At 34.9% G+C, this 14,343-nt stretch overlaps 1 protein-coding gene across 5 annotated transcripts in view; it reads left to right on the top strand.

The window, feature by feature from the left end:
- Positions 1-13,888, top strand: part of KLHL24 (kelch like family member 24) — a 39,173-nt gene extending 25,285 nt beyond the window's left edge. For 4 of the 5 annotated variants that reach the window (XM_060298365.1, XM_030862446.2, XM_030862473.2 and 1 more), the window contains 3 exons: positions 2,244-2,432; positions 3,546-3,734; positions 8,907-13,888. In XM_060298365.1, the coding sequence (XP_060154348.1) occupies positions 2,244-2,432; positions 3,546-3,734; positions 8,907-9,107 (579 nt within the window). In that variant the 3' untranslated portion in view covers positions 9,108-13,888. The remainder of the gene's footprint in view (positions 1-2,243; positions 2,433-3,545; positions 3,735-8,906) is intronic. The other variant, XM_060298366.1, reaches the window with a different exon arrangement.
- The last annotated feature ends 455 nt before the right edge of the window (positions 13,889-14,343 follow it).

Below are 14,343 nucleotides of genomic sequence, written 5' to 3'. Positions count from 1 at the left end.
ACTGGAAAGTGGCAGCTAAAATAATTAAGGTGTTGAAAAGAGATGAGGTCTTACTAAAAACATTATAATTATTTAGTCTGAACATACAGAGGCATGTGAAAAAGATTGATGTCTCAAATATCATATATGGATTGATGAACACAAATTTATTTGACAAATATTAGTATATTTGACTTGAAGGTGCCCAAAACTTGGAAGCACTAAATCAAGAAATAAAAGGAATCCTTCCTGCCTTACACAGCAAGTACTCAATTCATGGAAAACAGTTATCCCAAAAACTACAATATAGGCTGAATTCAAACACAGAAAGTTATTTAAAGTTGTAAATGCACTCTGTTAAGGAAACCTAGGATGATTTGGAATATAGAATCTTAGAGCAAGAAGGCATCTTAGAGAATATTTAATGTAACTTCTTTAGTTTACAAAGAAACTGAATCCAGAGAGATCGAGTCATTTGCCCAAGGTTGCACAGAAAGTGATAAAGCAGGGGTAAAAGCTCAGATTTTCCTAACCTAGAGGCCTTTTATCTTAAGGCGCACAGCATATATTTTTAGTTTATGCAGGTAGGGGAATAGTAATAAAGTTTAATCTTCAAAATTATATTATGTGATAGGTACTATTATTGTCTACATTTTTAAATTGAGGAAATTAAGATGGAGTCTCAGAGAAGATAGGTAAACTGCCCAAGCAGGGTCTTACTTGCAGTGGCAGAGCTAAATATGGACCTACCTCTCCTGATTTCAAAGCCCATACCTTTAAGTACTACATTGTGCCACAGTTTCCATACCCCTTCTAGCTGCATGACCTTGAATAAGTTACTTAACCTCTCTGGGCTGCCTGCTGTTGGGAGAACAAACCCACCAACAGATAATTTTCACATAATGTGAGAAATGCAAGATTGAAATAGCATTGGCTGCTGAGGAAATTTGGAAGAGTACAGAAAGATAGATTTGTGGACACACTTGAATGACAATGTATAAAGTTTGGCCTTGACCCTTAGGCATTCATTGTTAAACTAGTTAAAGGAGTTGATGAGGTGTTTTAGGAAGATTAAGCTGTGGTTCAGAGAGTACAAGAGTGGAGAGCAGGAGATTGAGAGGTGTGAAATGATATGGACCCCAAGGATGGTGGCAGTGGGAAACAAAAGGAAGGGACAGACGTGAGAGATGCTGTGAAAGAACGCTTGGTAGAACTTAATAGTTAATTAGATATGGATGCAGAAAAGAGTTGATGATGACTGTTCATTAAAAGAATTGTAGGTGTTAAACAGGAGAGCTTTTTTTTTTCTTTTTTAGGAGAGCTTCTATAGGTTAAAAGTTTCTTGTATATCTTGTGATGCTTAATGGATTATTCTGCATGTAACTGATTTAATTAATGGCTTGTTGATTAGTTCATCTGCCCTACCTTCCTCATATTTGTGAAAAGAAAATGTACATGGAAGCCCTTTGAAATACACATTCTAGAGTTCATAATGTATCAGGTACTTTTCTAGGTACTGCAGGGACTAAATTAAAGAACAAGATAGGCCCTGCCTTCAAAGATCTCACAGTCTAGTAATCCTTACTTAATACTTTAGTTTCATAGCTTTTATTACTTTATAATATTCAAGTATTTTCACCATCCCTGAGTATGAGCATTTATGCTAAATCCTGTAATTCTCAGTGCAAGCAATATTGCTCCTAAGGGGATGAAGATTGGTTCTTGGGCGGGTGAAAAAAAATCATACTGTTTTGTGTATAAAGCACAGATACAATATATAAACAGATATACAATATATCTGTGGTATTAAAAATTTCACTGGAGGGGGCTACTATAAAAAAATGTCTAAAAAGGCTCTTTGGTGGTGGTGAGAGAATGATAATTTTTTTTAAAGGTCCAGAAACTGAGCTAAATATATTGCAATTACAGTTACCAAGGGCTTTTTAAAGGGGAGAGATCCCTTAATTCTTTCTTTTTTTTTTTTTTTTTTTTGCGGTACACGGGCCTCTCACTGCTGAGGCCTCTCCCGTTGCGGAGCACAGGCTCGGGACGCGCAGGCCCAGCGGCCATGACTCACCGGCCCAGCCGCTCCGCGGCATGTGGGATCCTCCCGGACCGGGGCACGAACCCGTGTCCCCTGCATCGGCAGGCGGACTCTCAACCACTGTGCCACCAGGGAAGCCCCCATCCCTTAATTCTTTAGCCAACTAGTTAAAAATTCAAACTTTTGATAATTAAGATTTCTCCATGTATTTTACATATAGGTATATGTTGTTGGAGGCTATGATGGGCAAAACAGACTTAGCAGTGTAGAATGTTATGATTCCTTTTCAAATCGATGGACTGAAGTTGCCCCCCTTAAGGAAGCAGTGAGTTCTCCTGCCGTGACTAGCTGTATAGGCAAATTGTTTGTGATTGGTGGAGGACCTGATGATAATACTTGTTCTGATAAGGTAAGCCATGCTCTCTCTCTTTTTTTTTTTTAAATAGAAATTACCAATGATATACACAAGAAGAGAAATATGGAAGGCCTATCAAGTAGGTAGTTTGGTCCCTTAGAGTGAGGGGGCTTTTAAAAATTGTCTGGTACTTTATACTTAGGGAGGAAAACATTGAGTTTCAAGTTACTAAAGTGAGATCATAAAGTGAGATCATAACATATCCAACAATTTTCTGTTAAAAGTGTGATCCAGTTTTTTTGAGATGAAACTGATCTCAGCATTATACTATAAACCATTTTAAAACTTTTTACTGGTATAGTTTACAAAATCAAAAAATTATTCACATAAAACAATTGGGAAGTGAATTAGCAAAGGGTAAGATACTGTACTGCTTCCAACTGGGTCATTTTCTGCATACTTTGAAAATATTCTTAGAACAAAGAAAAGAAAACCTCTCTAATGTAAATATAGGATGGCTCAAAGCTGCTGCAGTTCATTGAATTCGTGAGACAAAAGAACATGTGCCATCCTGACATCTCAGAAAATACCCCGTTTATTCTGCAAACGTGTCTAATGCCTAATTCATTTAGCAATAGTTTACTGAACTTTGTCAATCAATAAATTCTTTTTCTAAATTAAATTTTAATATAATGTCAAATGTTACATATTTAGAATTCATTAATTCAGAATTTGTGATAATTCAAAGTATACTGAATTGAGGTTCGCTGGTGTTCTTCTGAAGAAAGGACTCCCTAAACATGTGAAGAAATTATATTCAAATTGAGGCATACTTATCCTATATAACAGAATTTATAAGACTGTTATTTTATTTTATTTTTTTTGAAGACTGTTATTTGTAATGGAAAAAAAAAAAGTAAACCTGCTAGACATTCATCTTGGAAACGGTCTGTGTTTCTTACTCTATTCTGCTTGATAGTAATAAATTTGTATTTCTTTTGAGAATTTCATAATTCAGATATTTTACTCTCAAGCCAACCTCCCTTAATTCTGTGAATTAATGGGATTTTATTTTTAATCATGTTTCTGTATATTGGCAGACTATTTATTATGTAAATTTGCATTTTTGTTGAGAAATTTTAATTAAGTACTTCTATATATTATTAGGTTCAATCTTATGATCCAGAAACCAATTCTTGGCTACTTCGTGCAGCTATCCCAATTGCCAAGAGGTGTATAACAGCCGTATCCTTAAACAACCTGATATATGTTGCTGGTGGACTGACCAAGGCAATATACTGTTATGATCCCGTTGAAGATTACTGGATGCATGTACAGAATACATTCAGCCGACAGGTAATAACATAAAACAGTCCAAAAGAATAATCAATGTAGGAGAGACCAAGTACAGGACCAGTATGAATATACAGTAACTTTACTATTTATGTGTTTCATGTATGCTTGGATTATTTCCAAAAAAAAAAATTTTTTTTTAATAAATAAATTTATTTTTGTTTGCGTCGGGTCTTCGTTGCTGCCCACCGGGCTTTCTCTAGCGCGGAGAGCGGGGGCTAATCTTCGCTGCAGTGCGCGGGCTTCTCATTGCGGTGGCTTCTCCTGTTGTGGAGCGCGGGGTCTAGGCGCGCAGGCTTTAGTAGTCGTGGCACGTGGGCTCCAGAGTGCAGGCTCAGTAGTTGTGGCGCACGGGCTTAGTTGCTCTGTGTCACGTGCGATCTTCATGGACCAGGGCTCAAACCCATGTCCCCTGCATTGGCAGACGGTTTCTTAACCACTGAGCCACCAGGGAAGTCCCTCAAAAATTGTTTAAACTCCACATAAAGCATATGGTATTCTTGTTTTGAACTCCTTCCAAGGAATTTATTGAAATAACTTACTTTTGTTTTTAATTTTTTAATTAATTTTTATTGGAATATGGTTGGTTTACAATGCGGTGTTAGCCTCCACTGCACAACAGAATGAATCAGCCATACACATACAGGTATCCCCTCCCTTTTGGACTTCCTTCCCTGAAATAACTTACTTTTTACCATCCCATGGTAAAGTAGGTATTGCTCTTGGGCTGTTGGGTTTTTTTCCCCTTAACCTTTTGAGACTCCTACTCCAGTTCTTATCCCTCTCTCTAGCACATTTTTGAAAGAGAAGAAATTCTCTCAAACTGGTTTCTTTCCTTCTGCGGTTAGAAACTAGGTAATTTGTTGTTTTTGCTATAAAGAAAATGGCTGTACTTGGGTCTCTTTCATCCACACTGCACTTGTACCCTTATATGGCCTTTACCCCTGCCCCATAAAGGCCTTCCCTTGGCCTTTTGTTTCGTGGCTCTACCCTCTTTCCTTCCACCATCAAAATGCTTGATGGCTCTGATGCTGGAAATCTGGCTCTACCTGTACCACTCTAGAGAGATTGTACTCCCAAAGGTCATTAATAATCTCCTGAGTCTCATTCATGTTCTCTTGTTTTTTTCTACCCAACCCTTAAATATGGGTATTCCTTGAGCCTCTTTTCCCTGCCCTTTTTCCAGATTATACTCCATTCCTGAGTGATCACATTTACTGCTCAGTACTGATGACTTCAAATCTTATTCTCCATTAAAGCCTCTCTCCTGTGCTCCAGACTCAAATTTCCAACTGCCTATTTGATGTTTTCCGTGGCATTCCAAGACTTTAAAACAGAATTCACCTTCTTCCCCAAGTTTACTTCTTCTGTTTCCAAACAACCTAGTGAATGGAAAAACTCTGTTTCTCCCTGACAGCACTTCTGACACCAGGTATGTGGGTTTATTCCCACACCAACCGATCTCTGTCTTCAGCTGGTGTCTTACAATTCAATTCAGTTCTGACATGACCTGAAATTTGCTTCAGGTTCCACAGGTTAAGGACTCAGTCCCGCAAGACTGCCACCACTTCACATGCCAGTCACAAGTCTCAGGTTTTCACCAGTACTTCTGACAAATCAGCTATAAATCAAGGTTTCCACAGCCCCCCCGCCTTGGGTTCAGTAATAATGCTCAGGAAAACACTTACTTATGTTTACAGGTTTGTTATATGATAAAGTATATTACAAAGGACATAGATGAACAGCCAGATAAAGAAGTACCTAAGGCCAGGTCTGGAAGGGTCCTAAGCAGAGAACCTTCTGTCCTCATGGATTTGAGGTACACCACCCTCCTGGGACATAGATGCATTTACCAGCCTAGAAGCTCTCCAAATCCTATACTTTTGGGATTTTTATGGAGACTTTATCATGTAGACATGATCAGTTATAATTCAGTTTCCAGCCCTGCTCCCCTCTCCAGAAAAGGGAGGGTGGGGTGAAACTTACAAGCTTCTAATTATGGCTTGGTTTCTCTGGTGACCAACCCCCATCTAGGAGCCCAGCAACAGTCCCTCCTTAGAACAAAAGACACTCCCATCAACCAGGAAATTGCAAGGGATTTAGGAGCTCTGTGTCAGGAACTGGGGGCAGAGGCTGATATGTATTTTCTATTATTTCACACTTAGAAACTTAATTTTTAAAATTTTTCTTGATTTCTCTTAAATTGAATCAATCCATCGTATCAGTTCTGTGTCCTCAAGAGTTTCTCCTATTCTTTTCCATTCCTGTGGTTCTTGCTTTTGTTCAGGTTCTCATCAGTTCTTACCTAAACTAAAACAGTATTTTCTAAGTAGTGTTCCTTTCTCTAATGTCTTGCTTTTCTAACCCATTTTACCACCAGTTATTTTTCAGCAAATCAAATTATGTCTCTTCTCTGGAAATGTACTGAATAAAATCTAAAAGTTTTCCCACTTCATTCTAGGTCTCCTGTTGTCTGACCTCTTCTTGCCTTTTAGCTTCACTTTCTTCACCTTTACCCAAATTACATTAAGTATCTGTTGCTTGCATTTGCTATCCAGATGGTATGTGTTCTTGCCTTGATTCATGTTGTCCTCTTAGCCTTTAATGCCTTTTCTACCTTCTCTATTTGTAATTCTACTCATCTTTCAAGTACCACTTCACAGTTACAACAAACTGAGGTTGCCCTGTTCAGAATTAATCTCTTGTTTTTCTGATCTGTCACTACACTTAACACCTCTATAATGCAAGTGATAAATTTCCTTATAGTTATAAATGTTCATTTCTATACTGGAATTCAGTCTTCTTAAGGATACTGTGTTTTCTAACTCATCTCATGTATCTTGCATTGATTGATTGGTGCTCGGTAAATTTTTTTTTTTTTTTAATTTTTTTTTGGCTGCATTGGGTCTTCACTGCTGTGCTCGGGCTTTCTCTAGTTGTGGAGAGCAGGGGCCAGTCTTTGTTGCGGTGTGCGGGCTTCTCATCGTGGTGGCTTCTCCTGTTGCAGAGCACAGGCTCTAGGCACACGGGCTTCAGTAGTTGTGGCATGTGAGCTCAGTAGTTGTGGCTCACAGGCTCTAGAGCACAGGCTCAGTAGTTGTGGCGCATGGGCTTAGTTGCTCCCCGGCATGTGGGATCCTCCCGGACCAGGGCTTGAACCCATATCCCCTACAGTGACAGGCGGATTCTTAACCACTGCGCCACCAGGGAAGTCCTGCCTACCCTTTTAATACTAATCAAATGAAAAATGATAAATCAACTGTAATTTCATGGTAGACAGCTATTTGAGTCAAAGGTTGTGGTGTTTTTAAATGCTTAGAATGTTGAATGACAAAAAAAGAACTGAAAAAATGAGCTTTTTTTTCCCAGTCCTAATGGACCCAGCCTTTTTCTCTGTTTTTACCTCGCCATTTCCATGCCTTTTGACTTTGCATAATTCCTAAATTCCACAACTTGCTATTTTAAACATATTTTGCTTTTTAACTTTCATCAGGAACTTTTTTTTTTTTAACTGACGAAGATTTTTTTTTTTACCCTTCTTCAGCGGATTAGGTATTTAAAATGTCGTTAAAGTTTAGAATAATAATTGAAAAGAAATCTGATTCTTTTTCTTTATTGGCGTTTTAACATTTAAGCATTAAGCATTATAAAAAATAATAATTAAGGAGAGGGGTATATTTTACAATATTAAGATTGTGTTTCATTTAAGTCATGAAAAATAACATTAAAACTTCATGTATTGATGAATTATTTTTCTTACTAGCTGCCATTACCCTTGAGACTCTCATAGAGTGAAATAAACTACTATGCAAGTAATTTCCTGATATGAATGAATATCTGTTCTGAAGGTTGCTTGCTTCATTTAATTCTGAGCACTATTTATGAAATGATGTTAATAACAAGATAGATCCTATAATTATATAGTTTAAGAATCATCATCAAAGTGACTGTAAAGTTCAATAGTGCAAGCCAGCTTGTACTTGAAAACTAAGGATGTTGTCTTTTATTGTGTTCGGAACTTTCAGAATTTATAGAAAGAGCTCATTGTGCTTTCGATGGAAAATGTTATAGTCTGGTACATAATTGGTACAATTCATGGGTGGTATTCTACATAAAAGTTTGTCATTCACTGATGATAATGGTCCCCAAGTCAATATATAATATATATATATATATATGGGCCCCAAGTCAATATATAATATATATATTATATATAATATATATTATTATATATAATATAATATTATATATAATATATAAACTCTAATGTAGACATTTTAAAATATTCACTAATTCTTCTAGACCCAAAGATACTATCCTCTATTATAGAAATCCACCAAGATTTAATTTTTTCTACAAGAGTGAAATTTATATATAGCAAATCTGATCAAGTAAAAATGTTTATTGTACTCACTGGTAGAACCCATCTCATTGTTGGTTATGTGGAAACAGGATAATAATATACAATAACTTTCTGAATTAAAGTGAAATTTAAATGGAAGAATAATTGACCTGCAGCATAACCAGATTCATGCAATAGTGAGACAATTTTAGTATAATTTTTTTCTTTGAAGAATCACTCTTATCCTTGCAAGAGTATTTGTTTTATATAATAATTGTATTACTGACAGAGAAGAGTAAAATTTAGCTAAGAGTCTCATTGCATGGAAAGTTAACTATAAAATGGGGAGTTTTATGGGGAGTTTCTGTGCCCCATCCAAGGCCCCTAATAACAGTGCTTCTTTAATTTGGTTATAACTCTCATTCATTCTTTCAACTTGTGGGTAATCCCCTATAATGAATAATGTTCCTACCCTTTGATCATGTAATAGCCACTTTCTATAATAAAGGACCTTCCTGTAATAGGAGAAGCAAGTCTTCAAGGATGTTTTCATTCAACTACCATTAAGTTAACTAAAACCCTTCTCTCAGTCCACCACCCCCACTTCACCTCCCATATCTTGACCCCAATTAGTGACATATATTCTATCTTAACACTCCCTTCACCCATGCAAATTTACCTAGTATTCACACATAGGAGTTGGGCAAAAGGGAGCTTATTATTTCATGTCTCCTTTTTTGACTTGTTAAAGCATGTCTTATTTTACTTTTCAGTTTGCTGCCAAATCCCTTACTGTCAACAGTTAATTTTTTTTTTTTAATTTGGTTGAACAGGAAAACTGTGGTATGTCTGTATGTAATGGTAAAATATATATCCTGGGTGGAAGACGGGAAAATGGAGAAGCCACAGACACTATTCTCTGTTATGATCCTGCAACAAGTATCATCACAGGGGTAGCTGCAATGCCCAGGCCAGTGTCCTATCATGGATGTGTGACTATTCATAGATACAATGAGAAATGCTTTAAGCTCTAAAACCAGGATACCTCACCCAAGAAGCCACAGCAATCCAAGATGAGAGGTTTTAAAAACTCCAGAGTGGGAACTTGACATATCTCCTTTTTGCAATATGCACAGAAAAGTAAAAATAATAATTGTCATGCCTTTCTTCCCAAAATATCAATCTTTCAAACTGTAATAAAGGCTTTTCTGTAATTGGGAAAAAAAAATTTGTTGTTGTTGAAGGTAATAGTGGTCTTTGCTTGGGCTTTGAGAGTGTACCTTTGTGAGTATTTGTAAGAAACCTATGTGGAGTAGGAAATAATGTCTGCCTGCATACCTTTTAGGAATTTGTGATGGTTTCTTCATTTATGTATGTTTATCTGCAAGACTGTATATTCCTTACTTTGTCACATATATGTGTGTGTGTGTGTATATATATATATGTATGTGTATATATATATATACACGCATACATATATATATATAATTGCATGGCAAGTTTTCATTTAGTTTGACTCATATAATGCTTAGAATACTTAGAATCATTCTAAGGTAGAAAAACCAGTTTTAAAAATCTTTGTCACTAAAAAATACATCCAAGTTGATTAATTTTATTGTGGGTTTTTTTCTGTAATTGATAAAAGTGTAATGATGACAATCTGAGTATCATAAAATACTGAATTATTATGACTTCATTCTTAGAATTATTTTCTTATATTAAAGGTATTTTGGGGGGAGGAGATACAAAAGCAAGTGCCCTTAAAATGGAGATTAAAATTACATGTTAGTTCCTAAGAAAAAATCATCTAAGACCGTTGAAGGGAAAATGACCCACTGTGGCTCTCAAAAGTATTTATATATCATCTCTAAATCCTCTAAGGGATGCGCCTTTTCTTGAACATGGCAGAAGAGTTGAAATCCACTTTGCAATATTATCTTGTGAAAAACAGGGACAGATTTTCTCCGTAGCCCAGTAGGGTTTGACCTCATTACTATGGTGCTTTGGGTGAGGACCTCTTCCTGGTTATCCTACTTTCTTGTGAACAGCTAAAAATCCTGGGAGTCTCTACTGTTAAGCTGCCCTTAAAGGATAAAGCAGGGACCACGTGTCTCAGTGGGTCCATATTTCTTTTAAAATTAGCTATCTGAAGAAACTAACAGCAGTAGTTGCAGTCTTCTAAGATAAATCTTTCATTTGGTACCCATTGTGTAAAATAGTGATCAATATTCTCAAGCTTCTCTACATCAAATTGCCTTTGTCTAGATGTTTCAACTCCAGTTTATAAAGCTTACTGGTTTTCAGAGAAGAGTGTAAAACTTTTTCTAAGGCAAATGAAATGGCAGGAACTATAGTGTACGTGATTATTGATATTCCTGGGTGGACAGATATAATTTAAAACATTTTAGGGATGTTCAGGTAGCCTGCTATATTTCGACTTCCCCAGGCACTATTGTTGTCTCACATCATAATTATATATTTGCCATAGGAGAAATGATGCAAATATGTGATTATAGTGTCACCAGATTTCTGTTAAAAACAAGGTAGTAATCAAAAACCTAACATTGATAAACTATTCTTTCTTTCTCATTTTAGAATGATGCAAAGATTTGAAATAAACCTATACAGAGTCAACTTTTAATGCCTAGCTGGAGTCTGAATTCTGAGGAAAACTCTAAAACACTTAACAAATCTTTAAGGAATTTTTATTTTTCAGATCATAATTTGAAATGATGTATACCTTTTTGTGATAATTATCAGAGCAATTCAGAAACCACTTTTCTACCATTTTAGTTGAAAGACAGTAGTAGATACAATTGGGATACTTGTTTTAATTTTAGAGTAAACTTCTACTTCTGCATCATACCTTTTGTAGATAATGGAACCTATTTAGTTCAGAAATTCTCTGTGGTATATGAGAAAAGTGTTTTGTAAATGCTGAGAATTATACAAATGATACTTGTTATTTTCATGTGTATTTGTAAGATCATGCCCATCCATAAATAGACACTTCACACAAAGAAGACTTTCTCAACATAACCTGTATTTTAGTACTTTCGTCTATTATAAAAGTATTAACTATTTACTTGTATTTTGTTATACATTTATTTTTAATGTTCAGGTGTCTGTTGTAGTAAATTGGAAATCCTATAAAACAGAATTTGTTTAAACATGGACCTCATACCAATATTGCTTAATTTTTTTCTCTACATAATTTAAAACTACATAAATTAAGTAGCCACCAAGAACTTAGTTTGAATCCTATGAAATTAAAGTAACAATTTTTAAAGTTACCCAACTGATACTTTAATTTTCTTAAATTATTTATTTTCATTTACTGATTTTTGATAAATAATGATGTTAGCATTGATAAAGTAATAAAGAATTTTAGGGTATAATTAGTATATCAAAAGGGATTTATCAACCAAAATGGTATCAGATTATATTCATGCTCTCATCACATAGTTGACATATTTTCTTTTGGTGGGTGATGCTCGTATAAGCCTTTGGGTTAGTGTGTATGTATATATTCAATACATGTGTGTATATATGTAGATAGATGGTAAGCTCATCTACACACATACATACAGACATCAAGAATTTTATCAGTTTCTGATCAGAAAAAGGCACATAAAGTAAAAATTAGTTGATCTTATTAAATTCAATTCCAGAAGTATATTTTTTTAATTTGGGCATTTCTAGAATACTTTGTTACATATGAAAGTACATGATGAATATTAGTATGATGACTCATATACAGTCAGAATCTATATAATGCATACAGTTTTACAAGATCAGAAAACAAATTGACGGGAGATACAAGTTTGCTAAACCTAGCCATTGATATACCTCAGTGGGGAAGGAATTCAAAAGTATTTTTTGTGGGTCAACAGAAATGTACAGTTTTTTCTCCATGAACTTTAATCATTTTTCATGTGTTCCTATATGTGAATGAGCTATAAAGTGGTCTAGTTTTTACAACAAAAAGGCCTTCTTCCTTTTCTACTCTAATCTTCCCACTGACTTTACTGCACAGGTATGAAATGGTAGCCTATTGTATCTTCAGTAACCTTTTTTTTTCCCCTAGATGACTGAAATATAGGTATTTACTCCATTTAAACCAGGTGTTAACAAAAAAATGATGTAAATACTCAGGGAGGGTATTAACTTGTCATTTTTGCCTAATTGGAGTGTTTAAAGTGCCATATCTAAGTAACTTGCAGTTCATGATTCTAGAGTAAATTCAGTTTGGTAAAGGGGCTTCACACATGGCGGTGGTTAAACATTCATTTTTTTATATTTAGAAAGATGAAAATGTTTTGTGGACTGATACATTTTCTCTTAGTGAATATGAATTGTTTATGTATCTCTACTGTCATACCCTTTTGAAATGAAACTCAGGAAAATATAAAGGTTCAATTATACTACTTTTGTCAGTGTACAAACCAGGTGTATTTTTTTTTTCCTGTTGTGTGGATATGGCAATAGATTTTTTAAAAAGAAATGCTGTGAGAACCCATACATGAAAAGAGAGGGTTGAATCATCAGTGTGTGCCTTTTGTTTCTTGAGATTTATATGTGGAAAAGATATCTTCTACTCCAGACTGTATTTTCAAAGAGAAGAGATTGCTCTTTATGTGGTGCCAAGTGATAAGATAACGTCTCTTAAAGGCTTCCTATGGACTGCCTTTATTTTCCTAAACTCAAGACACCAGTTAACCTCAACATAATTTTGGCCTTTCTTAGAATTTCTTGTGCATTATATTGAAAACCAGGTTTATATCACCTCACCCCATTATTTGTTTTAGTTAAATAAATTCACCATACCAAGAAACCAGAATGGGGCAATTTGGTTGGCCTTTAAGGCAGTAGGTTTGACTAGCTAGTTATACTTACTGTCACATCTAATGCTAGTCATCAGAAACCACTTGAGCCAGGAGTGTGAATTGATAATTCCAGAGACAGTTTCAACATACTTCAGACTTTTTTAAAATGTTTTTTATGAGTGTTTTACATTTGTGTGATTGCCTTAGATATTAAATTTTTGTAGTGCTAAAGATCATCATTAAAAAATGTTTTGAATACCAGTAGTTATAACTTATTTTATGTATTGTCCCAAAGAAAAGAATTTGTTTTAATGTTTTCAAAATAACTGCATCTGAATTTGTTTATATGCCTTAAGTTCTCTTGTGCTATTTCAACTTTTCTTTCAATCTAAATAAAGCTTACCTTAGATAAGTTTCATACTTGTTTCCTATAGAGTGAATTTCCCTTCTTGAATTCTTTAATGAGCACCAGCCTTGTGGTTGCTTGAAAGAAAATGTTAAGAAAGGTTGTTAGGTGTTTGGAGTTTTATTATATTGGGGGGACTTTTTTTGTTTGATGCCAAGGTGCTTTTTAAGATATTAAGAAAAACATCTATCTTAGGTTGATTAAACCCTTGTAAACATCATTTGCAATATCTGCATCTAAAGTCAAAAAAGTAAGTCTACTTATTTTTGTTTCATTCTTATGTACTGTTTTGTTTCTTTTGTTTTTCCTTCTACAGGCTCTTTCATTTATCTTTCCTGAAAAAGTTCTTAGTCTTTCTTTCTCCAACACCCCTCCCCATGGTTTCTTAATTTAAATCTTGTTGAGAGTTTCTGGAGCTATCTAAGACAACACGATTATAGAGTTGAACAAAAGCATAATGTGCTTTACAGCTTGTACAGACTTGTGGCAGCCAAGTGTCTTTTGCTTTCAGATGCTCCAGAGTCTTCACAGTGGGGGAAAAAAAAAAAAGCTTTGTATTTCTTTGTTTTCAATTTAGTTGCAGCACACTAATACTTATATGTCTTGTATAAATATACTTTGTGCATAGTTGTCTTTAATTTTTAAAAAGTTCTATCTAATAAAAAATGTCTTTTAACCATTATTACTTGACTATGGTTGTATTAAATTTTATTTACCAAAAGCTCGTTGTTTTGTCTTACCTTAAATATATTCAAGTGGTTGTTTGAAAAAGGAGTGGGGGAAATTACAAGTTAATATATGTATTTACTAGTGTGTTCACAAAGTAACTAGAAGGCTAAACAAAAAGCTAAAAACATTGGTGTGTATGAGGAATTGGTGGCTTAGGGACAAGTAAAAAGGCAATTTCACTGCATACTCCTATAGAATTGTGTGTAATTTATATAAATATGCACATAATCAGTTTTTTAGTGTGAACCACATGTAAGTGTTACTATTCAGAATTTTTTTATTATGATTTTAATTTTTAATTATGAAAGT

Source organism: Globicephala melas, chromosome 4 (genome assembly GCF_963455315.2).
Source record: "Globicephala melas chromosome 4, mGloMel1.2, whole genome shotgun sequence".
Classification (NCBI taxonomy): domain Eukaryota; kingdom Metazoa; phylum Chordata; class Mammalia; order Artiodactyla; family Delphinidae; genus Globicephala; species Globicephala melas.
The sequence above is the reverse complement of the archived record's forward strand: the minus strand, read 5'-3'. Positions and strand labels throughout refer to the sequence as shown.